At 41.8% G+C, this 27397-nt stretch overlaps 1 protein-coding gene and 1 long non-coding RNA gene across 6 annotated transcripts in view; one reads left to right on the forward strand and one right to left on the reverse strand.

The window, feature by feature from the left end:
- Positions 1 to 1311: 1311 nt before the first annotated feature.
- The window catches only part of GPSM2 (G protein signaling modulator 2), a 51360-nt gene continuing 25274 nt past the window's right edge, over positions 1312 to 27397 (reverse strand). For 3 of the 5 annotated variants that reach the window (XM_070076683.1, XM_008264006.4, XM_008264010.4), the window contains 13 exons: positions 24740 to 24961; positions 24229 to 24364; positions 23439 to 23581; positions 22781 to 22904; positions 22552 to 22667; positions 19447 to 19602; positions 18034 to 18142; positions 17101 to 17230; positions 13107 to 13177; positions 8032 to 8208; positions 7029 to 7188; positions 5652 to 5869; positions 1312 to 2304 (listed from right to left, as the gene is read on the reverse strand). In XM_070076683.1, the coding sequence (XP_069932784.1) occupies positions 2080 to 2304; positions 5652 to 5869; positions 7029 to 7188; positions 8032 to 8208; positions 13107 to 13177; positions 17101 to 17230; positions 18034 to 18142; positions 19447 to 19602; positions 22552 to 22667; positions 22781 to 22904; positions 23439 to 23581; positions 24229 to 24364; positions 24740 to 24960 (1986 nt within the window). In that variant the 5' untranslated portion in view covers position 24961 and the 3' untranslated portion in view covers positions 1312 to 2079. 5 annotated transcript variants of the gene reach the window in all.
- On the forward strand, positions 5868 to 9675 carry LOC138850588 (uncharacterized). The gene is made up of 2 exons (XR_011390541.1): positions 5868 to 6118; positions 9458 to 9675. It is a non-coding gene; the product is annotated as an uncharacterized lncRNA (long non-coding RNA).

The raw sequence follows: 27397 nt of genomic DNA on the forward strand, positions 1-27397 counted from the left end.
TTTGCTTAGTGACTTTTCTTATAAGAAAAAGCCCCATGAAAGTTATCTGCATGGCTTTTAAATGATGCTAGCCAGGACAACATACCTTATACATAACATATGTGAAAGGTTAGGGAATCCAGGTTTTAACTGAGTAGTTTTGATAATTTTATCTCAGAACCAAGAATTTTTTTCTTTTTTCTTTTTTTGCTGATGGATAATTCCAGGCTGTGGCTGCATAATAATTTTTTAAAAATATTGACCATTTAGGGAAGTGGTTCTTACTGAATGATTTTGTGAATGGACAGAGCCCCAGATTCACAGCCCATCTCTGCTGTGCAGTCAGAAGTAATCGGAGTCAGAGTTGCCAGCTTGTTCTGGCTGAGCATTCACATTGTGTAATCCGGGCCCTGCTCTGTCCCATTCTCCTCTTCCGGCTATCCTTTGTTGTCATCTCCGGTTCTGTACCCGTGGAGATGGCCTTCAGTCTCTAGGGCAAGGAAGGATAGGGTTCACAACAGCTAAGGTCCCAAATGACATTTCATACTTCATTTCTTCTGAGTTTTCATCTGTTTTCTCTTTGTGGTCTAGTTTTTCTTTGATTTTGTTTATATTCATCTGCTTCAGAGAGAGCTTCCATCCACTTGTTCACTACCCACATGCCCACAACAGCCAAGGCTAGTCAGGTGAAAGGAGCCTGGAACTCCATCTGGCAGAGGCCCAAGCACTTGAGCCATCATCTGCTGCCTCCCAGGATGCATTAGCAAGGAGCTCGATCCAAAATGAAGTAGCTGGGGGGGGGGGGGGCGGTGCTGTGGTGCAACGGATTAAAGCCCTGGCCTGAAGTGCTGGCATCCCATATGGGCGCCAGTTCTAGTCCCGGTTGCTCCTCTTCCGATCCAGCTCTCTGCTATGGCCTTGGGAATGCAGTGGAGGATGGCCCAAGTCCTTGGGCTCCTGCAACCACATGGGAGACCTGGAGGAAGCTCCTGGCTTTGGATTGGCACAGCTCCGGCTGTTGTGGCCATCTGGGGAGTGAACCAGCGGATGGAAGACCTCTCTCTCTACCTCTTTGTAACTCTTTCAAATAAATAAATCTTAAAAAAAAAAAAAAAAAAGCAATCGTAATTCTCAAAATGTCAATTCACTCCTGTACATTACATATTACATTAAAAAAAAATGAAGTAGCTGAGACTCTGGCAATTTGATACGGGATACAGGTGTCCCAAGGAGTGGCTTAACCGACCTTGGCTTTTGTCATTTTTTACATTAGCTCTTATAAAAGTTTATTTTATAGCAGTATTATACAACAGAAGAGACAAACTACCCAAAACATGTGGAAAGCAGTTTATTTCTTGAGTTTTTCTATATATATATATATATATATTTTTTTTTTTTTTTTTTGCAAAGTAATAAGGTTTTATTGAGGACAGAGCACTCATCATAATGAAGGGGATAGAGAGTGCCCAGTCACTCCGACCGGGGGAAGGAAGGTTACGTGGTTGAATGGAGAGAATACACCTGGGCAGGCCAGGTGGTGGCTCAGCTGAGCGCTTGAGTTTCTTTTACATTGGCTAAAAATATTGAAAACAGATTTTCTTAGAGAAACCTAGTTCTTTTTTTTTTTTTTTTAAACAAGACTATCTTCTATAACTTTTTTACACTGGTCAAGTACATTATTTTTATTAAACTGCATAAATCCCCACTATATCCATGGTTAAGTATAAAAAAAATGTCATCAAGATTTTTAAAAACCTCAGGGTTAAATTCTACTCTAGGATTCATTTAAATTGTCCTTCACAGACACTAGTAAGTGACTCTAACAAGTTGCCACAGAACAACCCCAAGCAGTGGTCACAAGCTCAAGAAGCACCTGGTGGACACCTCTGCCCTGAACCAGGCAGTGCCGGGAAGAAGTGAACTCTTCACCCTAGGACAGAAGGGAAGTACTGACATCGTTCTCAACACATTTGAAGCTGTTTTACAGTGCTATCAATTCTCCTTTTAAGGAAAAATAATAGATTGAATTTCCTTGCAGTGTCCTGAAAGGGAATACGATCTTTTCTTTAAAAATACCCATAGTACTCAGTGGTTCGCCCATTACTTTCCTGGATTTTGTAATTCCAGCAGAGCATTGCTTTGCAAAAGGTCCTTTAGTCCAAATTCAGCGTCTCTGTTTTGATCTCTTTGTAGGAGAACTCTCTGTTCATCCATTCTTTTCGCCTGAGATCGTAAAATAAGGCTGAAAAAGTCTTCATCTGGTACCGTGGGGCCCTTTGTGGTGGCGGGTGGTGGTGCGCATCTTTGATCATCTAATCTGGACCCCTGAAAATGCATAAGATGGGAACAGCAGGTTGTATTACGTCTGTCAGTCATAACAAGAAAATGCAGCTATAAACTTTTTGCCTCACCTGATAGTTTTCTATTTAAAGTGACTTAGAATACATGCATATATATTATCAGAATAAGCATTCCATAAACGTCTAGCTGTATAAGTACTATGTAAAAGTGAGTGTACCATGTGAAGTCATTTATTTTAGTTATACTTGGTCACAGGAATAATCTGGGTTAAAGTGCAAGGTCAAGTGTATACAAATCTGGCAGTTCAAGACTAATCTTACCATAATATGTACCAACAATATAACTTAGCATATTTTTAGAAATGTAATGCTGTGTACAAAAACTCTGAAGCACTAACTTAACGCTATTTTAGACAGCGCCCTATATCCCCAATGCCTGCCTCTATAGATAGTTTTGTTTTCATTTCATCCCCAAAACATTTGTTAGGTGCCACCTGCAGGCGACTCTCCTCCTGTAAGGGCAAAGCTGAGCCATCACAGCAGAGCATATGGCCTACAAATGCCAGCATTTTTGCCGTCTGGTCCTTTATAGGAAAAGTCTGCCTATCCTGCTTAGGCCCAATAACAGTTTGAACTAAAATTTTCCTTCAACTTTTAATCTTTATTTTTTTAAAGTAACAATGGTACATATTTATGGGCTATAGTGAATGTATGTAGCATCTCAACCCATGTATACAGTGTACATTGATCCAATCAGGGTAACTACCATTTCCCTTTCTTTGATATTATGATTGAAATCATGGAGTTCTTTTCCTTCTATTTGCTCCTAAAATATAAGTTATAACCTTATTGGTCCCTTTATTACAAGAATATTAGATATATTATTAGTCAAATAAAATATAAGCATTTAAAACCATACAATGTCGCAGGCAGAGTTAGAGACAGACAGAAAGTTCTTCCTTCCGTTGGTTCACCCTCCACATGGCTACGCCCATCCGAAGCCAAGAGCCAGGTGCTTCCTCCTGGTCTCCCATGGGGTGCAGGGCCCGAGGACTTGGGCCATCCTCCACTGCACTCCCTGGCCACAGCAGAGAGCTGGCCTGGAAGAGGAGCAACCGGGACAGAATCCGGCACCCCAACTGGGACTAGACCCGGGGTGCCGGTGCCGCGCGGAGGATTAGCCTAGTGAGCTGTGGCGCTGGCCTGACAGTTTTAGTTCTGATGCTTAGGACCCTCATCCATTTTGAGTTAACTGTTGTATATGGTGTTGGGTAAGAGTCCACCTACATTCTTCCTGTGTGTTGCCAGGATTTATTGATGAGTCTATCCTTTCTCCCACTTAATGATCTTGGTGCCTATGATGTGACTGTCTCCCACAGTTCATGGGTTGGGGCCTGGCAGGCGGTGATAATGGATGAATTTCTTTAGTAACTCACTCCTCTGGAATAAAGAGGGGGGTGGTTATAAAAGTGACTTCAGCCGCCTCTTGCTTATTGCCCCTGCAGTCTCTTGCCCTTCACCGTAAGATGGCACAGCATAAAGGGGCTCACCAGATGCTGGTACCATCTTTTAGACTTTGCAGCCACCAGAACTGCAAGCCAGATTTCTATTCATTGTAAATTACACAGGCTACGATATTCTGTTAGCACAAAAGGAGTAAGACAGCACTCTTGTTAAATCATTTCACCATATACACAGGAATTTATGTCTGGGCGCTCTATTCCATTGGTCTGTGTGTCTGTATGACAGTACCACACTGCAGTATAGCGTGTTTGGAAATCAGGAAGTACAAATCCTACAGCTTTGTTGTTGTTTCTCAAGATGTTTTAATATTTAGGGTCTCTAGAGATTTCACAGTAATCCTGGGGTGGGTTTTTCTATTTTTGAAGGGATCACATTGATCTGTAGATCACCTTGGGCAGTGGTGAAATTTTAGTAATAAATCTTCCAATCCAAGAACATGGTATGTCTTTCCATCTATTTGTTTTCTTTAATCTTATACAGTAGAAACTATATAAAACATTGCTGTAAAAGTCTTTTGGTAATTTTTCGGTAATTTTTTGATACTATTTTAAATGGAATTATTTAGTTTCCTTGATTTCCTTCTCAGTTCATTGGTAGGGTACAAAATGCAACTGGTTTTATGTATTTGAAAGGAGGACAGGGATATGTGATTTGTTGGCTCATTCCACAAATGTCTACAATAGTTAGGGCTGGGCCAGGCCACAGCCAGAAGCTGGACTCTGACTCTCATGTGGGTCGCAGGGACCCAAACACGCAAGGTGAGTGTTAGCTTGAAGCTGGAATCAAAAGCCAAGCTGGTATGAGATTGTGGGTATCACATAATGGGCTGTTGGCGTTGCTAGTGGCAGCTTTACCTGCTATGCCACAGTGCTGACTCCCATTTCATTTTCTGAGTATTCTAGTTAAATGTACATAAAATAGAACTCTTGCTTTTTTCCCCAAACTCACTTTTCCTCTAGTTTCCATTGTAATAGGCACCATTCATTCACCCACTTATTCATGCCAAAAGTCTGTCTTCTCTCTTTCCCTCATTCTCTCCCTTCAGTTTATTAGCACTTCTTACCCAGCAACTGTAGCTTCAAACTATCCCTATTCTAGGTGCAGATCACTACTACTGCTACCCTGTGTGAGTCACCCTTTGCCTGGTTTCTAGGCTACGACGCTGGCCGCTCTACTTGGCTCCACCAGGAGCCAGGATGCTCCTGCAAAGCTCTCTAGTGGCTTCCTCACACAGGCATGGTTCATCAGGCCCTGACTGCTCTCCCCTCTGCCTGCCCAGTTCACAGCAGTCACACTGGCTACTTTACTTTGCCATTCCTTGAACCTGCTAAGCTTTTATATTCAAAGAGGACTTACATGTCTTGGCATAAATATTCTTTGCCAAACTATTCACATAGCTGACTACTTCATTTCAGTGAGATCTCCTGTTAACTGTCCTAACAGACACACACACCCCTCCCCACCAGCATCCTTGGTTATCCATTACTCCTTTACCTTTCTTCATAGGAGTACCATCATCTGATTCACACACCTCGTCTCTTTCTCTCTGAACTCATATATACACCAGGGGTCTCTAAAACGTTCATGAGAAATACGTATTATGAAAAAGTTATGAGGGATTTCAAAGCCTGTTTGAAGTACCCTCGCATATATGTGTGTGTATATACAAACTCTTGTTCATTGTCTCTCCCAACTAAAATGTAGGGTCCTTCAAAGGGCAAGTATATCCCCAATGCCAAAAGTAGTACCTGGGACAAAACAAGTGCTTCCTGAATGCAGATTACAACGCTGCCGAGCTCCTAATGGTTTCTGAGCTAAAGAAGGAAGGAAAAGAATACATGGACATACCTGACACTTCACAAGAATGTCAAAGAAGTCTTCATCAGGCTCCTGGCTGCCTTTAGTCCGCAGGCGGTCGAGAACTGACTGGGTGTTACTCTGTGTCAGACGAAGCCCTGGCAAATTACTGAAGCTAGCCCTCTGGTCATCTAGTCGGCGGCTCTGTGAGCTGGCGAGAAGGTCTAAAAACTCATCTGTGTTGGGGGACACCACAGAAACAGATGGAGCTACGAGCAGAAAAAAACCCAAGATGTTACAAGACCGTTTAGGCACGTTCATCCTTCTTTGCTTTGCCAACATCAACATCCACCCCGCCCCTCCTCCAGAGTGAGCGGCTTGGACTGTCCAGCTGTGGCTGGCATTGGCAGGGAGGCAAGAACCAAGCCCGGAGTTCTACAGGGGAGCCGCCAGAGGGGACTCTCAGTTGGCTGTACTTCTCTTCACCTAATGGCACCCAAAATGTTAACATGACACAGGTAAATTTCCAATGACAAATAACCGTTTTCTGGGACAGTTTTACATTCCGCTCCCAGGACAGGAATCATTATTTCGAGTTCAATGTTGCTGGCTAGTCTTGGTCTGTAGCTCAGGAAGTCTTTTGGTAGCTGAAATGGAGAAAGGTAGCCTCTTTCTGAGATTTCTAGGTCAGAGGCCAGTCTTGAACTCTGCAGCTAAGCTGAGCTTTTTAGTCTGGCCTGGCCTGCCTTTCGTAATCCAGATATGAAGTCTTTACATTTTATTTATGATCAGAAGTTATAAAAAACTATCATTTTGCCCTCATTTTTACTTTTTAGTCAGACTTTTCCTAACTCCAAAGAAAATAAGGTGTTACATAGTAAAAATAAAAAGCACGTCGGAATAAAAATAGGTGTGTCTAAGGGAACTGAAAAAAAAACTTGAGCTTAAATCTAGGTATATCTAAAAAGCTAATATTTTTATAGTTCATTTATTACCAAATTCTCAGACATAAGAATAACATAGAGAACTATTAAAACTAAAGGAGAGCCGGCGCCGTGGCTCAATAGGCTAATCCTCCACCTTGCGGCGCCGGCACACCGGGTTCTAGTCCCGGTTGGGGCGCCGGATTCTGTCCCGGTTGCCCCTCTTCCAGGCCAGCTCTCTGCTATGGCCAGGGAGTGCAGTGGAGGATGGCCCAGGTGCTTGGGCCCTGCACCCCATGGGAGACCAGGAAAAGCACCTGGCTCCTGGCTCCTGCCAGGATCAGCGCGGTGCGCCGGCTGCAGCGGCGGCCATTGGAGGGTGAACCAACGGCAAAAGGAAGACCTTTCTCTCTCTGTCTCTCTCTCTCACTGTCCACTCTGCCTGTAAAAAAAAAAAAAAAAAAAAAAAAAAAAAAAAAAAACTAAAGGAGAATAGATGACTGACTTTTTTGCATCATTTTGGGGGGAGTGGAAGAAGCTGCTGCTGAAGATGTGTGGCAGTTCTTGTCTTGCAAGCAGCACCTCTGATCATCCATCCTGTTGCTTTGAAATCGGCTTAAGAGGTCAAAGAAGCCTTCATCTCCGACAGTCTCCGCACTGATTTTCTAAAATATTGAGAGAAAAATCAGTTATACTTGGGAATTCTAGCAGTGTTTTTAGAGCATCAGTGATCATCCTAAATGGACTGAAATGCAAAAGGTAAAGAAAGGATGAAGACTAAAAATAAAAATTGACCTTTTATTTTCAGGAAGAATACAAGATGGCAATATTGGTAACAAAGTTATGTCAATCCAACAAAAAAGCATTTATAGTTACTTCAGTGGTTTTTTTTTTTAAAGATTCATTTGTTTGAAAAAGTTACAGAGAGGGAAAAACAGGTGTTCCATCCGCTGGTTCACTTCCCAAATGGCTGCAACAGCTGGAGCTGAGCTGATCCAAAGCCAGGAATTTCATCCAAGTCTCCCACGTGGGTACAGGGGCCTGAGGACTTGGGCCATCCTCCGCTGCTTTCCCAGACAAATTAGCAGGAAGCTAGATCATAAATGGAGCAGCTGGGACTTGAACTGACATCCATATGAGATGCCAGCTCTGTACCACAACACTGGCCCCAGACTTCAGTTTTTACTTCCTATATTTCCAAGCCTAAAGAATTAGACTCCCACCCGTGTGGGAGACCCAGAAGAAGCTCCTGGCTTCGGATCGGCGCAGCTCTAGCCATTGCGGCCAATTGGGGAGTGAACCATCAGATGGAAGACCTCCCTCTCTCTCTGTGTAACTCTGACTTTCAAATAAGTAAGTCTTAAGAAAAGAAAGGATAAGGTAGTATGAACCAATTTGTTTGAATGACAGATATTATACATTAAATGTCTAAATTTCCAAAAAGTCAGTATGGATACATGAACACTAAGATGTAGGAACGCAAACAATACTGAAAAACTTGAACATACCCTCTGACAATTTGGAGCTCGGTGGTCAATGGAATTACTGGCATCTTGGAGAACTTTAGTGGAGGAATGAGTTTTGTATTTTTTCCCTTTCAGTCTATTGACAAAGAGTAGCTTTGCAGACGGTTTGGCAATAAGAGGTTTTTGTTTAGCGAGAATTTCACTGTTCCAGTTCTGTACCTACAAAATTATAAATGGAAAGAAGGACATGAAAAAACTCTCTCTGGTATCCTGTAATATTAATCTGACATCTCACTTTTGGGGAGAAGAATTTTAGGTCTCTTAATAAATCCCCCTTTTCAGTATATTTCACTGTTTTTAAGAGCTTGTACCAGGTGCACATTGTGGATTTCTCATTATCAAAACATTAAAATGGTGGCTTTTAAGAATCTAAGAAGAAAAAGTTTTACCAAAAGCCTGTAAAAAAACCTTAAACAAATCAAAAGGAGTCAAAATTTTATTCTGGATGTGAGTTACTTGGAAATTTGCTACAACTAGAAATTTTGGGTATATGCAAAATGTTTAAGCATAATTAACATCAAAAAAATTATATAGCACTGGTGATTTTTCTGTGGCTAAAACTGTTTTCATGCAATACCAAAATGTCAATAGGCAAAAATCAACTTAGATAGGTCTAGATCTAGTTTAAACAGTACGACAACCTCTAAATGAACAGACTCAATAACGCTGAATACAGAAGAAATTAGATAGGTACCTGCTATAGCTCTGTAACACTTGCACCTCAACATTCAGTCTGAAATGTTGACAAGGTACATGCTATGTAATAATTACCAGTTCTGATGAGGCACATTTGTTTATAGGTAAAGCTCATATGCAGTCAAATGCATAGACTTTAAGTGTATGGTTCGAAGCCATAAAACTCCATACTATAATCACAATACAGGACATATCCATCAACCCAGAAAAGTCCAAATGGCACAAATTGGAATAACCTGTCTTGAGAATGATATATGGGAGGGCCAGTGCTGTGGCACAGTGGGTTAACACCCTGGCTTGAAACGCCAGCATCCCATATGGGCGCTCGTTAGAGACCCAGCTGCTCCACTTCTGATCCAGCTCTCTGCTATGGCCTGGGAAAGCAGAAGATGGCCCAAGTCCTTGGGCCCCTGCACCTGCCTGGGAGACCCGGAAGAAGCTCCTGGCTTTAGATCGGTGCAGCTCCGGCTGTTGCGGCCAACTGGGGAGTGAACCATCGGATGGAAGACCTCTCTCTATACCTCTCCTGTGTAACTCTGACTTTCTAAATAAATAAATAGAATGCTATATGGGAGTGAGACGTGCAGCAAATAAGTGAACCAAGCCATCTGTTCCTTTGCATGTATGGGTTGCAAGGAGAAATTACTTGTTGGAGTGGAATTCATGGATTATTGGTTGAACAAAAAGGTAACGGCTCTTAATGTGAATGCAGCACCAGCATCCCTATAGGCACCGGTTCAAGACCCAGCTACTCTTCTGATCCAGCACTCCGCTATGGCCTGGCAAAGCAATGGAAGATGCACCTGCGTGTGAGACCCAGAAATGGCTCCCGACTTTGGATCGACCCAGTTCCAGCCGTTGAGGCAAATGGAAAACCTTTCTGCCTCTCCCTTTAATAAATAAAATCTTTTAAAAAATGAAAAATAAAAATGTTTCCCATATAGTTATATGGTATGGGAAAGTTGCTTAGTGTAAAAAAAAAATAGGAGCAGTGTCTTAAAAATTGTGAAGGAAAGTTGTTTCCAATCAAGAATTCTATAGTCAGGGCTGGTGGGGCATAGGAAGGTAAGCCTCTGCCTGTGATACAAGCATCTCCTAAAGGTGCCAGTTTGAGTCCTGGCTTCCCCACTTCTGATCCAGCTCCCTGCTGTTGTGCCTGGGAAAGCAGTGGAAGATGGCTCAAGTGCTTGGCCCCTGCACCCACGTGGGGGATCTGGAAGAAGCTTTTGGCTCCTGCCAGTCCAGTCTGTTGTGGTCATTTAGGGAGTGAACCAGTAGACAGAAGATCTCTCATTCTGTCTCTCCCTCTAACTATGCCTTTCAAATAAATAAAAAATAAAAATCCTAAAAAAAAAAACCCCAATCCAATGTCAGTAGCAGAAAGGCATTTCAGACATCCAAATTCAGACATTCAAGTCTCCAGTCTTTTTCCCAAGAAGCATTTTAACCCAGAGTCTCCCTCCTTCCTATGGATACTCTGTCACTTTGTTGAATTCTTTGACAACTTTATTATGAACAAATCAACACAAAGCCATAACAATTCCACTCAAACCTATTTGAAATTAAAGGTAAAACTTGGCTCTTGGAGAATTAGAGTTGAAACTTATCAAGTGTAGTATTAGTATCATTTACAGAATCAGGAAGAAGAGAGCAAGTTACTTCTGCTACTTATTAATAGGTTCCTACAGAAAAAAACCTTAAAACTGCCCTCAATTTTTTTTAAATCGTGGATTTAACAGATTTATGTTTGAAAACAACTCACAAGGTAAGCAATAGATATTTTAGAAAAAAATCACAAGATCCTTCAGAAGTTACCACCACTTTTTTAAACAACTATGATTAGAATAAAAAAATCTTGGCTGTGAGTCTAAGACAATTAGATGTTGAAATTTTTTTTCAACGCTGTTAAAGTATCAATATTTAAAAATTACAGGGGCAGGCATTTGGCACAGTAGTTAAGCCCCTGCATCCAATATTGGAGTGCCTGGTTTAAGTCCTGCCTCTACTTCTGATTCAGCTTCCTGATAATGTACACCCCAGCAGCAGGTGATGGTTTAAGTACTTGGATCTCTGCAACCCATGTGAGATACCTAGATATTGAGATCTGGGCTCCTGGCTTTGTTCTGGCTGTTACTTATATTTGGGGAGTGAGGCAGCAGATGAAACCTCTCTATCTCTTCTTAAAATAAAAATCATGCTACTTATAAAATCATAAGGTAGAAGAATATTGCATGACATGGAAAGATGTTCTTGGCATATTACTACATATTAGAAAATAGTATATAATACAGCATTCATATGAAAATGCTAGATGAATAGATACTAAAGTATTAATTGGAACCACAGAGGTGGGATACTTGGTGACATTAATTTCCTTGCTGGAATTTTCTAACGAATGTATTTCATAAAAAGTATTTTAAAGAATATACCATGGGTTGGGGCTTATGGTGCAGCAGATTAAGCTGTTGCTTGGGACACCCACATCCCATGTCAAGAGTGCTGGTTTGAATTCCAGCTGCTCAACTTCTGCTCTAGCTCCCTGCTAATGCACCTGGGAAAGAGCAGAATATGGCCCAAATACTTAAGTACCTACTACCCATGTGGGAGACCAAGATAGAGCTTCTGGCTCCTGGCTTCTGCCTGGTCCAGCCCTGGCTGTAGTAGGCATTTGGGAAATGAACAAGCAGAAAACCAGCAGAAATATGTCACTCTGTCTTTCAAATAAAGAAAGAAAAACTTTATAATGTTTTATGATTCTATAAAGGGTATTACACAAGGTACTTCAAAGTTTGTGGAGGGGCTGGAACTCCCATCTGGGTCTCCCACATGGATGGCAGGGGCCCAAGCACCTGGGTCATCTGCTGCTGCTTTCCCCAGGTACATTAGCAGGGAGCTGCATTGGAAGTGGAGCAGCCAGGACTTGAATCGGTGCCCCTATGGGATATAGGCAGTGGCTTAACCTGCTGCGCTGTAACACTGGCCCCTTCCATGAAATTTTTGAAGGCCCCTCATATAGACAATATAAAATTTTCTTTTTTTTACAATTTATTTAAAAGGCAGAGAGAAGGGAGGGGGAGAAGAAAGAGAGAGAGAAACATGAGATCTCCCATTTGTTGGTTTGCCTTCCAAATGGCTGCAATGGCAGGGGCTAAGACAGGCTGAAACCAGGAGCCTGGAACTCCATCCAGGTCTCCATGTGGGTGGTAGGGACCCAGGTACTCGGGCCACCTTGTGCTGCTTTCCCAGGTGCATCAGCAGGGAGCTGTTTCAGAAACAGGGTAGCTGGGACTGTAACCAGCACTCTGATACAGGATGCAGCATTGCAGGTGGCAGCTTAACCTGCTGCACCACAACACAAGCCCCCATCTTTTTCTTAAACAGCTGGTAATGTACCATATACATTCTTTCTTTTTTACATTTTATTCGAATGGCGGAGTTTCAGAGAGAGAGAGAGGAGAGACAGAGAAAGATCTTCCATCCATTGGTCCACCTCCCAGAAATGGCTGCAATGGCCAGGTCCAGGATGGACTGAAGCCAGGGCCCAGGAGGTTCATACTGGTCTCCCACATGGGTGCAGGGGCCAAGGTACTTGGGCCATCTCCACTGCTTTTCTAGGTGCTTTAGCAGGGAGCTGGATCAGAGGTGGAGCAGCCAGAAATAAAACCGGTGCCCATATGGGATGCTGGCATTGTAGGTGGTGGCTTTACCTACTATGCCATAATGCCAGCCCCTATACATACTCTTTTTTTGTGCACTGTACTTTTTCTGATTTTTTAAAGGTAAATTTTATTCACTTGAGAGACAGAAAGAGTGAACTCCTATTTGCTGATTCATTGCCCAATGCCCACAATGGCTGGGCTGGACCGTGCTGTAGCAGGGAGCTGGGAACTCGATCTAGGTCTCCTCCATGAGTGGTAGGAATCCAACTATTTGCTGCTTCCCAGGTCTGCATCAGTAGAAAACTCCAGAGGCAGTATTCAAACCCAGGAGCTCTGACATGGGATGCAGGTATCTTTTTTTTTTTAAGATTTTATTTATTTATTTGACAGATAGAGTTACAGACAGTGAGAGGGAGAGAGAAAGGTCTTCCATCTGCTGGTTCACTCCCCAGATGGCCATGAAGGCTTGAGCTGGGCCAATCTTCTATTGCTTTCCTAGGCCACAGCAGAGAGCTGGACTGGAAGAGCAGCAGCCAGGACTAGAACTGGTGCCCTATAGGATGCCAGTGCTGCAGGCAGAAGATTAACCTACTGCTCCACAGTGCTAGCCTCATGGGATACAGGTATCTTAACCAGAGTCTGAACTGCTAGGCTACACACCTATCGCAGCTCATGAAATTTAAAAAAACAAAAATGGCCAACCTTTTCTGGTGTTAATTTCATAAGTTCCATATTTTCCATACTGTGTCGGCGTCCCAACTTGGGGCGTGCACCTTTATAAAAAAAGAAATTCACATAAACAAGGGAGACGTTAGGAGTGCAAACACAGCATCATTATGTTATTTAAGTCTGAAGTTTATCTATACAAACCCAAATGAAAGGAAGACACAGGTACAAACTGTATTCAATTAAGAACAATAATTTCCCACACCAACTACATGAAAGTAGACTGTACACGCCCTCTGAAACGCTTTGATGTAAGGAAGTTACATTCTGGTTGGAAACTAACACTGGTTACTAACATTACCCCTTAATTTAGAAAAGGCATTTTAAAATAACTGGTTTTATACATTCCACACAGTCTCAAAAAACAAAACTATAGAGTGGTTTAAATAAGTAAAAAAGTAAGGAAAAGGCTTTCTGCCTTCAATTTTGGGAAGAGAATCCAAGCAGTATTCCCAGACTCTCCTGTTACTCCTTTTCATCCTGCGGTCTCATAAGATGATAGATTTCCTGCCAGTCAGGAAACAAGTTAAATAAAAGGTATAGTTCTTAAAAGTGGTTTTTCTATAAAGTTATTAAATACTAAATACAGAGAATTTCCATATCCAGTTTTTTTAAGAAGATATATTTAAATGGTATAAGAATATTTGATACCTAACACCCAGTTTTATAAATAAAACATTACCAACACTAATAATTTTCCTCTTCCTCCCTGTGCTTTTCTAGATTTTCATTACCTATTATGTCTAAGCCATACAGCAACACTGTGCACTTTAGTTTAATTCATTTTCATTACCATTTTAGGAATAACAAATTGTCAATTTTTACTAGTGACATATTTAGACTGCTTACAATTTTTTGATGTTATAGGTAATAGTACAGAAATTCTTGGAAATGTCTCTCTGTGTACATGAGTAAGAATTTCTTCCAGTATGGGTATCGGGGTCCACAACTGGGAACAGAACTGCTAGGTCACACAGATGGAACACTTTTAACTTCACCAGAACGTTGACAGCTGTGCTTCAGAATGGGCTGATTTCAGGGGCTGGCACTGTGGCACAGCAGGTTAAGCTGCCGCCTGCGCTATCAACATCCCATATGAGTGCCAGTTTGAGACATGGCTGCTCTACTTCCGATTCAACTTGCTAATGTACCTGGGAAGGCAGTGGAGGATGGCCCAAGGTCTTGGACCCCTGCCACTCATGTGGACACCTAGATGTAGCTCTGGGTCCCTGGCTTCAGCCTGGTTGAGTCCCAGCCATTGTGGCAATTTGGGGAGTGAATAAGTGGATGAAACACACTTTCCCACCCAACTGCCCTAGTTTCTCTGATTTTTCCTTTCAAATAAATAATCATAAAAAAAAAAAAGGACATACCAATTTCTATCCCATCAAGCCTGTACGAGTTTCCATTACCCTGCAACTTCAATACGGTATTACTGGACTTTTTAATTTTGTTCTTTTCATAGGTTTTCAATAATGCCTCACTATGGTATGGTATGAGAATATTATATTTATGTCTCAAATTCAACTTGAGAAATTTTGAATGGAAATATGAATTTGAAGCTCATCAGAATGCACACGATCTACTGCTCTAAGTCAAGCACATGGATGAAATCATGACAGCTATGCAGTCTGACGGACTGTAGCTACCTGTGGCTTTTTACAATTCAATTAAATAATAGTAAAAATTCATTTCTTCTTTTGCACTACTACATTTCAAGTGTTCATCATCCATATGTGGCTATTATATTAGACAATCACAGAAACGGAACATTTCCATCATCACAGAGAATTCCACTGGACACTGATCCCCAGCACAGAAGGAGAAAACATCAAGTCAGACAGAAGAAAAGGGCAGATGGATAGAAAACAGAGCGCGAGAGAGGACGGGGGAGGGAGAAGAGGCCCAGGAGCTGAACCCTGGGCACTACAAACGTGAAGGCTGAGAAGATGAAGAACAGGAGAGGGGTCTGAAGAAGAATGACAGTGGCAAGGCAGAGAGGCAGAGTAATCCTTGAGGGCAGATAAGCACGGTCTCTTGCCGTGGGAATTATCAACTGTAGGAAATACTGCTGAGCAATCAAGTAAGTCCACATCTGAAAACTGATTAGTGATTGTGGTAAAATGCAGTTTTTATTTTTTTTAAACTATAACTTTGAAAAGTAGTTTCAATGTCATAGTGAGGCTAAAAGCTTCAGCGGAATAGACTCAGGAGAGAACAGGAGGCGAGAAGTCCAGAGTGAACACTGATATCTTTCTCAAGCTCTGTTATAAAAGGAAACATCCATGAGGACAAGTGACAGCTCTTGCAGCACAGGCTACCTGAAAGTTACACACAGGGAGGCTTTTACACAGTAAAGTAAGTCACTATGCCACAGTTCACACTTCAGGATTTTTCACTAGGTATTCTTTGAAAGTCTTAATCACAATAACTTCTTTAGCTACTGATTGCTTAACTACTATTTTCTTTTACCTCATCCTTTTCTTCTTAGGGATTTAGAGAAGGAAATTGGAAAGATAAAAGCTAGCTTTCACTGACTTTCACGTGCAGATTATCTGTATGTCAGTTAACTTTCTCCAGACTAAGAACTCCTCAAGCTTAGGAAGCCGACCTTTCATTTCTTTCTTTGCCAAGGGGGAGGAAGAGACACAGAGCAAGAGCAGGAGCATGAGGGCCAGCACTGCCCCACTGCAGGTACGCTCCCCAGACCCTGCATCAGCGAGCCCAGGCCCAAGGCGGGAGCCGGGAGCTCAAGCCAGGTTTCCCATGTGGGTGGCGGGAACCAAGCCACGAGATGCAGCCAGGAGTTGAACCCCCGCACTTGGATATGGGACACAGTCATCTGGAGAGAGAACCACAGATGGATGCTCCCTCTGTCTTTCTCCATCTCAAAGGAAAAAAGAAAATATGTGTGTGTGGGGAATTTAACAAAATGAAACATAAAACTACTTGAAATAAAAAGGATAAAGCGAGTGTTTTAATTTTGGCATTTTTTATTTTATTTGTTCTGTAAAGATACAGAATTTAAATGTATTTTCAACAAAAAATTATACCTTGACCATTCTTAAATTCATGATGAAAACTATAAAATATATTTCTACACTAAAAATAGGACAGTGTAAAGTAAAAAAAAAATGTAAAGTTAAATTTACATATTCTCTTTAGATATGTTAAATATGTGTGATAAGAAATTTAAATGTAAATTTTGAGGATAAAGAAATTGAGTATGGGGCTGGTGTTGTTGCGCAGTGGATTAAGCTGGCACCTGCAACACTGGCATCCCATATGGGTGCCAGTTCAAGTCTCGGCTGCTCCACTTGCGATCCAGCTCTCTGCTATGGCCTGGGAAAGCAGTGAAAGATGGCCCAAGTCCTTGGACCCCTGCACCCATGTGACGACCAAGATGGAGTTCTGGCTCCTTGCTTCAGCCTGGCCCACCCATGGATGTTGCAGCCATTTGAGGAGTGAACCAGTGGATGGAGGATCTCTCTCTGTCTCTCCTTCTCTTTTTTTAATTTTTTATTTATTTATTTTTTGACAGGCAGAGTGGACAGTGAGAGAGAGAGAAAGAGAGACAGAGAGACAGAAAGGTCTTCCTTTTGCCGTTGGTTCACCCTCCAATGGCCGCCACGGCTGGCGCGCTGAGGCCGGCGCACCATGCTGATCCGAAGGCAGGAGCCAGGTGCTTCTCCTGGTCTCCCATGGGGTGCAGGGCCCAAGGACTTGGGCCATCCTCCACTGCACTCCCGGGCCACAGCAGAGAGCTGGCCTGGAAGAGGGGCAACCGGGACAGAATCCGGCGCCCCAACCGGGACTAGAACCTGGTGTGCTGGCGCCGCAAGGCGGAGGATTAACCTAGTGAGCCGCGGCGCCGGCCTCTCCTTTCTCTGTAACTCTGCCTTTCAAATAAATAAGTCTTGAGGAAAAAAAAAAATAAAATAAATTGAGTTTTAGAAGTCCTATTACTTACCATGCAAGCTGTTATCAATTTCAATATTTTCAGACATTATGGAACTATTGGTGCTGTAGCTTAGACCAAGAACCATTTGAAGATCTGAGAGGTTCAGTCGTGCTGTTAGTTCACCACTTCTATCCCCAACCTACAACCACAAGCATTTAGATTTCAGAATAGTATTTAAAGATATTAATGATGAAGATCAGTTAAAAATGTGAACCTAAAAATTGAAAAAAAAAAATAGATAAATGGTTGTGTTAGAATTCTGAGACTATGATGAATGAAAGGGTTTTTCCATTAATAGTTTTTTAAAGAGTAGAGAATAAAATATTACCATAGTACCACTAATAACCAAAACTCTTTAGTTAATAAATATGTTACTATTAGACTACTGTTAACTCTGAGATCATATTAAAGAATAGCGTAAGTCATCCTGTGACATTAACTTGACATTCCATGAATAAAAGTTCCCTAAATTTCCATACTTAATAGGTACCATTCATTAACCCAGTCCCAGACATGCGTGTTTTATATATATGTCATTTCTAACTGTCTTAACAATCTGCAAGGTGGATATTACTCCCATCTTAAGATGATGCTCAGGAAAGGTTTCCAAGTTCAAATAGCCATCAAGTGGAAGAAATTTTAGAAATTTAACAGGAACCAGTCCTTGATTCTGAAAACCATATTTTTTCTTCAGTGCCATGCTACTTCATGCAGAGCCAGGGACAGGCTGGGGTATGTTTTAGTAATGTCCGTCTTTCCCGTCAAGCCCAGTCTCGCTTTCCTGGCTTCCTATATGAAAGCCAATTTGGATGTGTCTCAAAATGCTTTGTGGATACCAAGTGAACAGTATTTTTCAGCCATATAAAACAATGTGGAGAAATAACAGGGTTCTCGCCACCCACCACTCACTTGTAAATTACCATAGCACTGAAAGTTTCATACCTCTCTTGAAATTTCCAAGTGCTTTTCAGCAAAATGCATCGCTTGATCATGATTTCCTAGAGCTGTGTATGCATTTCCTAAGCTCCAACATGCTCTTCCTTCACCAATTCTAAAACATAATCAAAGCTAACATGCAATTATCTGAAAAACGGTCTGGGTAGAGAACACAAGCCACCTAGCAGTAATTACAAGTATAAATAATTTGGATTTACTTGGTCTTTTGTATAAAGAACATACCATGATGACACTAGGTAGAAATATATAATATTTATAATATACAACATTTTATATATATATGTGTGTGTGTGTGTGTGTGTGTATATATATAGAGAGAGAGAGAGAGAGAAACGAGAGCAAGCCAGGTAATACTAAACTCGAGTCATATTAAAACATGGAAAACATTCTTTGAAACAATAAAAATCTCAGGGTAAGTCTTCTATCCAACTAGTCTACTTCCTTTCTATAACAGTCCTATCAGGGACTGGTGTGATCACCAGGAAAGAGAACTAACTCTCTGAGGTAGCATTCCTCAGTGTAGACAACTGCATTGAAAAGTTCCTTCTCTTTTTTTTTTTTTGACAGGCAGAGTGGACAGTGAGAGAGAGAGACAGAGAGAAAGGTCTTCCTTTTGCCGTTGGTTCACCCTCCAATGGCCGCCACGGCTGGCGCGCTGCGGCCGGCACACTGCGCTGATCTGATGGCAGGAGCCAGGAGCCAGGTGCTTCTCCTGGTCTCCCATGGGGTGCAGGGCCCAAGCACTTGGGCCATCCTCCACTGCACTCCCGGGCCACAGCAGAGAGCTGGCCTGGAAGAGGAGCAACTGGGACAGAATCCGGCGCCCCGACCGGGACTAGAACCCGGTGTGCCGGCGCCGGTAGGTGGAGGATTAGCCTAGTGAGCCGCGGCGCCGGCCGAAAAGTTCCTTCTCATTCTGAGTTAAAAGTCGGTCTTCTAAAGCAAATATCACAAATTAGCCACCATCATTGAAAATCACATTTCATATAAAACAGAACTACCAGCTTCTCTTGGAAAAAAAAAAAAGAAAGAAAGAAAGAAAGAAACCTGAAAGCTCTGGACCTAAAGGATGCTGTTCCTGCCTGGCAGCTCAGTGCCAGGCTGAGGCGGGCAGCAGCTTCCCCTGTCACTGGGCAGTACTGATCACTCCCACACTGGTCTAGTCAGAAAGGCTTCTGTGGAGGCGGCTGAGTCTACCCCGTCACAGGAACCAGACTGACCCTGTACCAGGCCACCCTTCAACACTGAATGTGGGGACACTACTGAACCAGAGGAAATCCCTTAAAAAGAAATGAAGAAGAAAGCAAAGGAAACAAAAGTAAAAGGAAAAAAGAAACATTCTGGGGATTCAATGTAAATTTCACCTTAACTATGGTTAAAAAAAAATGGAGAACTTACCTGTCGTTTAGCTCTCGAGCAATTGCTAAGTGCTTCAGATGATAATCAATGGCTTTCTCATAGTCTTGAAGTAAAGTGTATGTGTTTCCAAGGCTGTAACAAGACTGCGCTTCCACGGCTCTGTCTTTAAGCTGTCGAGCCAACAGTAGTGTCTTCCTAAAAGGAGACGTTAATTCTTATATACTGGTCATTTTTAATTTTGACTATAATAATCGTAATACTGTTACTTGTCCTCTAGGCTCCTCTCTGCTGCCTTTTAAGTAAATCTGTCCTACAGCCAAACAGCTCAGAGTTTTTCCATTACTTTTAGACAAAATGATGTTTTTGAAACAAAAAAAGCAGATTCAGATTTTCAGAATAAATTTAAGAGTTCAAATAATTCACCCAAGTAAAGGAGTGCTGAAGCAAGAGTTCAGGTGCCTAAGACTGACACAGGATCAACATTTTAAAAAAGTGTCTTTTTTATACTGACAATAACTTAAAGCAGCTTTCGTCCACAAAATAACTGCTTTCAATCATCATGTTTCCTTTGTTAAAATCTTAAATAACTTCATAAATTCTTATGTGTAGGCTGTTAGTCACCAATTCATGAAAAATACGGAACACTTGGTTTAAACATTATCCACATTCTACCTGACACGTACTGTCAGGTGAGAAGCCAGTACAACAGGTGAAAGCAGGAATCCTGGAGCTGGATGCCTGGACTCACATCCCAGCTGTGCCAATTACAAGTTCTGTGACGGGGCGAGTCACTCGGCCTTTCTGCGTGCCAGTTTCCTCACAGGGTTTTGTGAGAAGACGAACACCAAGTACTTAGAATAGCATCTTGTGCAGAGCTGATGCTCTACAAGCACCAGTGCTATTTCACTGTGAGTGTTCAAACCAACAGATACTTTTAAATCTAATAATGTAAGAGCCGGCGCCGCGGCTCAACAGGCTAATCCTCCGCCTTGCGGCGCCGGCACACCAGGTTCTAGTCCCGGTCGGGGCGCCGGATTCTCTCCCGGTTGCCCCTCTTCCAGGCCAGCTCTCTGCTGTGGCCCGGGAGTGCAGTGGAGGATGGCCCAGGTGCTTGGGCCCTGCACCCCATGGGAGACCAGGAGAAGCACCTGGCTCCTGCCATCGGATCAGCGCGGTGCGCCAGCCGCAGCGTGCCAGCCATTGGAGGGTGAACCAACGGCAAAAGGAAGACCTTTCTCTCTGTCTCTCTCTCTCACTGTCCACTCTGCCTGTCCAAAAAAAAAAAAAAAAAAAAAAAACCACAACAAAAAAAAAACTAATACTGTAAATAATTCTTTTTCATAATTTCTGCCAAATACAGGTATTTTATGAAATTAGAAATTACGTATTTAATGGTGAAACATCAAAGCTGTCACCATATGTACTCATTCTTTTTATTTTATTTTTTATTTTATTTTTTTTTTTTTATTTTATTTTATTTTATTTTATTTTTTTTATTTTTTTTTTTTTTTGACAGGCAGAGTGGACAGTGAGAGAGAGAAACAGAGAGAGAAAGGTCTTCCTTTTGCCGTTGGTTCACCCTCCAATGGCCGCCGCTGCAGCCGGCGCACCGCGCTGATCCGATGGCAGGAGCCAGGATCCAGGTGCTTTTCCTGGTCTCCCATGGGGTGCAGGGCCCAAGCACCTGGGCCATCCTCCACTGCACTCCCTGGCCATAGCAGAGAGCTGGCCTGGAAGAGGGGCAACCGGGACAGAATCCGGCGCCCCGACCGGGACTAGAACCCGGTGTGCCGGCGCCACAAGGTGGAGGATTAGCCTATTGAGCCACGGCGCCGGCTCATATGTACTCATTCTAACATTGCCTGTCCTCCCCCCATTTTTGAACACTTCTGGAATTGTCTTCAGACCCTGGGGCGCAGCCTTCGGACACACCACTACTCTGTGATCGTTCAGTTAACTTGTCAGAAATCTTTCTGGAATTCACTTCAATTACTAAACTGAAGTTTACCGAGCTACTGCTTTGTATCCTGAAGCAACTGGATGTGTAATGACAGTCTTCTTTTGTGGATCTGAAAATAATCCCAAAAACAGAATTTCAAAACTGTTTCCAACTACTACTTTTAGAATATATGTGAAGCTCTGAGTTCCTCCCTGCTTACTGGGGAAAAAACTGATTATCTTTTACTCAGGCTTCTTTAGTCAAACAGCCACTTTCTACATTACAATAGAATATTTCAGTATTGAATACAGCTATCCTATTTAATAATTACCTCTTTTCTATATAGTTTGGCTTTAAAACATATTTAACAGCAAAATATGTACTATACTCCTCACACAGTATACACTTTATGTGGGAACCTATTTCCTAAGTAACTAACAACAGTAACCATTTGTTAATGTTTAAAACAGAGTGAGATGCTGTTCAGTTTTTTAGACAGACCTAAAGCAATTTTACCTTTTTTTAGATGACAAACTCTCCAGAACTCTTAGAGTGGGTTCTTTTTAACAATGAAATACGTATCAATCCCTGTGCTTTGGTTCAAACTGACTTTGATCCCCCAATAACTACAGAAAATCCCCAACAATCTATAAAGCACAGACCAGGCAACCTGAAGCACTCTACATTTTGCTAATATCTCCATTCTGATTCTACTGACAGACTGGAAAGACTATGCATTGGAAGCTGGGATTACCAATTCCCCAGGCAGATGAATGGAGCTTTGGGACCAGTGCAAACTTTTGTTACCAGGCTCTCCTTTGGACTCTCTTCCTACCCATAATTAGGTGAAATAAAGCATACACACATACATATCACACAGGCTTTAAAAGACCTCAAAGGTTTAGAACAAAAGTACTAAAAGAACCTGGAGTTCATACTATTAAGTCTTAGGTACAATTTGTATTGAGTACCATGTACCAGGTACTATGCTATGTGCTTAATATATTCTGTTATTTAACTCTCAAAAACAATACCAAAAGCAAGGCCTTGATGTCTTCTGGTGCAGCTGAGGAAACTGAGGCTTACAAGTCCAATGTGCTGCTGCTGCTATGTAGCAGCAAACATATTTTAAGCCCAAAGTCTATGATTGAATGTGATTGCAGAACTACTCATTTTGCATTTATATACAGAAATATTAGACTAACTTGTAGTACTCAGAAGCAGTCTCAAATTCACCAAGAAATATGTATGCATTCCCAAGGTTGCTATACGCTCTTCTTTCCGCCGCCTTATCTCCAAACTCTTTTGCAATAAGGAGACGCTGAAACAGAAAACTTGAATTAGATACAGCTAGAATTAAACTGAGGAGTAATGTAATCACTGTTCAGAACTTCGACGGAGGAAGTGCTGCAGCTCTGAGGCCTCCCACTGTACCTGTTCATGAGCTATAACCGCATCCCTGAAGTTGCCAAGGAGGTAATGTGTGTTTCCAAGATTTCCGAAGGCTCGTCCTTGGGCTGCTCGGTCACCCAGAGCAGTTACCAATGACAGATTTTCCCTAAGTGATAACAAAAAATGGTGAAAAACCAAGTTTGGAAAACATATTTATTTGATTTACAGATAAAATTCTTTTAATCAGAAAAAAATGTATTAAGCTTATAGCCATAATGTGCAACAGTTTAAAAATATATCTACGAGGGAGGGCAGTTATAGGAAATAACTGGGAACACTTGATTGACACATTCAAGAAAGTTTCTGCCCAGAACCAGAGTTAATCCCAGAACCCCCATAGCTGAGAAGTCCTATAAAATTCTATTGGTAAAATACTAAATTTACTTCAAATAATTTAGACAAACTATTGATATTTCTTGTTTTCACCACTAAGTGGCACTGGTCTGCAGTTTAAATGAAAGCGGGAAATTACTACTATAATACTGTAACATGTAAACAAACAACTGACTGATAGCTTATTTTTATTTGCCAGCCCATAATCATAAAACCTTTGCCAAACCTAAAGACTTACTACTGGACAGAGAACTAACAGCAGATCCACAGCTTAGATAGGCCCCATGACCACTTCAGCCCTACTCACTCATAAAAATCCACAGCTGCCTGCAGAGCGTTTCTCACTTCTTCCGGAAATTCCCCAACATCCTGGGGACCAGGGCAGCCAAAACTCTTCCCTTTGGCATGATATACATTCCCGAGATTGTACAGTGCCCTTGCTTCTCCAACCTAGATGAAGATACAAGTAAAATGTACATTTTTGAAATCAGAGGCAGGTTTTATAATACTCATGACATATATTTACAATATCTTTGATACTATTGTCAAGGGGGCATTTTGGGGGCCAATGTGGTGGTGCAGAAGGTTAAGCACCAAGTGCAATGCTGGCATCCCATATCAGAATGCCATTTCAAGTCCCGGCTGATCTGCTATGATCCAACGCCTTACTAATAAAGCTTGTGAAGGCGAAGATAATGTTCCAAGTACTTGGGTCTCTGCTACCCATGTGAGAGGCAGGATGGAATTCCTGGCTCTTGCTTTTGGCCTGGCTCAGATCTGGCTGTTGCAGCCATTTAGGGAGTGAACAGTGGATGGAGAAGCTCTGTCTTTCTCTGTCAATCTGCCTTTCAAATAAATAAATCTTCAAAATAAATTTTTATATTGGTCATCCATCTAGAGCCAAACGAATGATTAGTCATGAATGGAGGACGTCTCATTATGCTCCTACTTATCTGTATTTTAATTTTTCTTTTACATTTCCTCTTTTACTTCTATGGATTTTTTTTTTAGACAAACTAACAAATAATTAAATAGTTTAAAGCAAAAAGCAATTTCAATGAAAGCATTTGGACTACCATCTAATGTTTCCTTATTACCTTGTCATTAAGCTCTCTAGAAATATCTAGATGTCGTTGACAACAAACTATAGCTTCATCAAAATTCCCAAGGACCTTTAAGGTATTTCCCAGATTTCCACTAGCTTTAGCTTCACCCAACTGGTCTCCGATGGTCCTGGAAAAGAAAAAGGGGAATGTTATTAAATATATAAATGGTGCATGAATACAAAGCAGGCAGAATGCAGTCTTTCTAGAGGACATCCGACATGCTTTAGTCAAAAAAGGCCCATTAGGCTTGACATCTACTTTACAAATTTAATACAACATTTTGGCATTTAAATGTAATTACTTTTTTATTCATTTAGTTAAACTCTAGGATTATTTCACTACTATTCATTCATGTAATAGTTTGGCCTAAAGATGAGTTTTCAAAAGCAATGCTACTGAACTAGAACTCATTAAATGTATTAGGTTAGTTTTTTTTAAATTGAATGGAAATATCTTTTAAAGCAAAAATTAAGGGAGGAAGAGTATTAAAAAGCTTAATTACCTTGCAAGAGTTAAATCATGATGATGGTATTCTAATGCTTTGGCATAATCATGCAAATAGAAATAAGCATTGCCCAGCTGGCTGTAAATAGCACTAAGTGTTTTTAGGTCCTCGGTTCCAACTTGAACTGCTGCTTCAAAAAACGACACACCAGCACGGCAGTCCCCTGATTTACACAGCCGCTCCCCTTCCAAAGCGAGCTCGAGGCAGGAAGCTTCCATTCTACAAAATTATACAGGGCAGACATTTACAACATAACATACCAACTACATTACAGTGTTTTTAACTTTCAGTAACACAATTTGAATGCACACTATGTGGCTACTCATGCCCAGAACAGCTGCCTCTATAATTGAAAAATGTATCTACATATATACACACATATTGCTGATAAAACAGTAAACAGTTATTTGTAGCAAAAGATAATTTGCCTATTTAAACATCTCATAAGCCTCAGAGGTCTGGTACATAGGATAGAAGAGTGGCGCTCGTTTTGAATAATTAAAAAATTTTTTTTTCATTATTTTATGTGAAAGGTAAAGAGTAAGAGGAGAGAGACAGAATCTTCCATTTGCTGATTCGCTCTCCAAATGCCTGCAACAGCTGGGGATGGACCATGCAGAAGCAATAACTCTAGAACTCAATCCAGGTTTCCCATACTAGTAGCAGGGACACAAGTACTTGTGCCATCACCTGCCACCTTGTACATCAGCAGGAAGCAGAGCCAAGACTCAAACCAAGCACTCTGACATGTAATGTGGGCATCCCAAGATGCATCTTAACTGTTGCACCAAACACCTATCCCCCTGGTGCTCATTTTAACTGGCTCATCCTCTTCTCTCCCTTCCCCTCACTGGGTTACACACACAACATACACACAAATACTCACTTCTCCTTCTTACCATATACCACCATCTATATCCTGAAAAAATGGAGCAAAATATCTGATCCACAAGGGACACTCTCACAAAAGAACTAAAGACAAGCAACTAAACTACAAAAAATTTAAACATCTGCAGAAATTCTAATTCTCAACATCTGTCCATGTACTGAAAACAGCCAGAAGTATTAAGTCACTATAAATATATCTAGGAGGGGGCTGGTGCAGTGGCCTAGAAGGTTAAGCCTCTGCCTGCAGTGCCAGCATCCCATGTGGAGCCAGTTCAAGAACTGGCTGCTCTACTTCTGATCCAGCTCCCTGCTAATGCACCTGAGAAAACAGTAGAAGATGGTCCAAGCGCTTGGGCCCCTGCACCCATGTGGGAAACATAGAGGCAATTTTTGGCTCCTGGCTTCGGCCTGGTCCAGCACTGGCTATCTGGGGAGGGAACCAGCAGATGGAAGAGATCTGTCATCCTTCTCTCTATATATATATATTTCTGCCTTTCAAATAAATAAATAAACCTTTAAAAAGAAATTAAATATATCTGAGAGAAAAAAATGATACTTTGGGTTCTAATACTAAACTTCAGCAGATATCGATCATCCAAGTCACCACTGTGTTTCTTCAGCATCTTCATAATTTCTGCCACGTCTATTCACTTCATCTATGTTAAGACTGCATAACTGCGGCTGGCACTGTGCTGTAGCGGGTAAAGCCACCACCTGCAGTGCGGCATCCCATATAGGCTCCGGTTCAAGTCCCAGCTGCTCCACTTCCAATCCAGCTCTTTGCTATGGCCTGGGATAGCAGTGGAAGATGGCCTAAGTCCTCAGGCCCCTGCACCCACTTGGGAGACCTGGAAGAAGCTCCTGGCTCCTGGCTTTGTATCAGCACAGCTCCGCCTTTGTGGCCATCTGGGGAGTGAACCAGCATATGGGAGACCCCTCTCTCTCTGCCTCTGCTTCTCTGTAACTCTGCCTTCAAAAAAATTAAATCTTTAAAAAAAATCTATCTTCATCCAAATCAGTATCCTTGAACAAATCTGATGTGATATTTGTATTTATTATCTAATGTATATTAAATAAATATGTAACTTAAAATTTAAAAATACATAAAATTATTCTATATACCATCAGAGGGATACATTTTGCCCTTTGAAAAGATGATTAAGCTCATTCAACTTTTTAATTTTTGAAACAGCATTAATTTACTCTTTATCAGAATTAGCTTTGAGCCATTCTGATGGAAGAGAGGTCCTTATTCCTGGCTGTAGAGCAGGCACTGGGGTGCAGCAGGTTAAAAATCCACTGCTTGGGACACCTGTATCCCATATTAGAGTGTTGGTCTGAGTCCCAGCCACTCAGCTTTGATCCAGCTTCCTGCTAATGCACCTGGGAAGGCAGACGATAATTGCCCAAGTACTTAAGTCTCTGCCCCCCATGGATGGAGTTCCAGGTTCCTAGCTTTGACATGGCCCAGCCCCAGCTATTGTGGGCATTTGAGGAGTGAACCACTAGATGGAAGATCTCTGTCTCTCCTCTTTGTCACTCTGCCTTCCACATAAATAAATAGCAGCAGCAGCAACAACAAAGATCCTGGCTGCACAACAGCAGAGCTCATACAGAGCCCCTTTAAAAACTCTCAAGGCTGGGTCCCACTCTGTCTGAAGTCTGGCCATCTGTATTTTTTTCTTTAAGTCCTCAGGTAATTCCAGTGTGCAAACTGGGGTAGAGACACTGCTATAACAGGAATGTGAATTAAACTCCCACCTACTC

This window comes from Oryctolagus cuniculus, chromosome 7, assembly GCF_964237555.1.
Source record: "Oryctolagus cuniculus chromosome 7, mOryCun1.1, whole genome shotgun sequence".
In the NCBI taxonomy this organism is placed as follows: Eukaryota; Metazoa; Chordata; class Mammalia; order Lagomorpha; family Leporidae; genus Oryctolagus; species Oryctolagus cuniculus.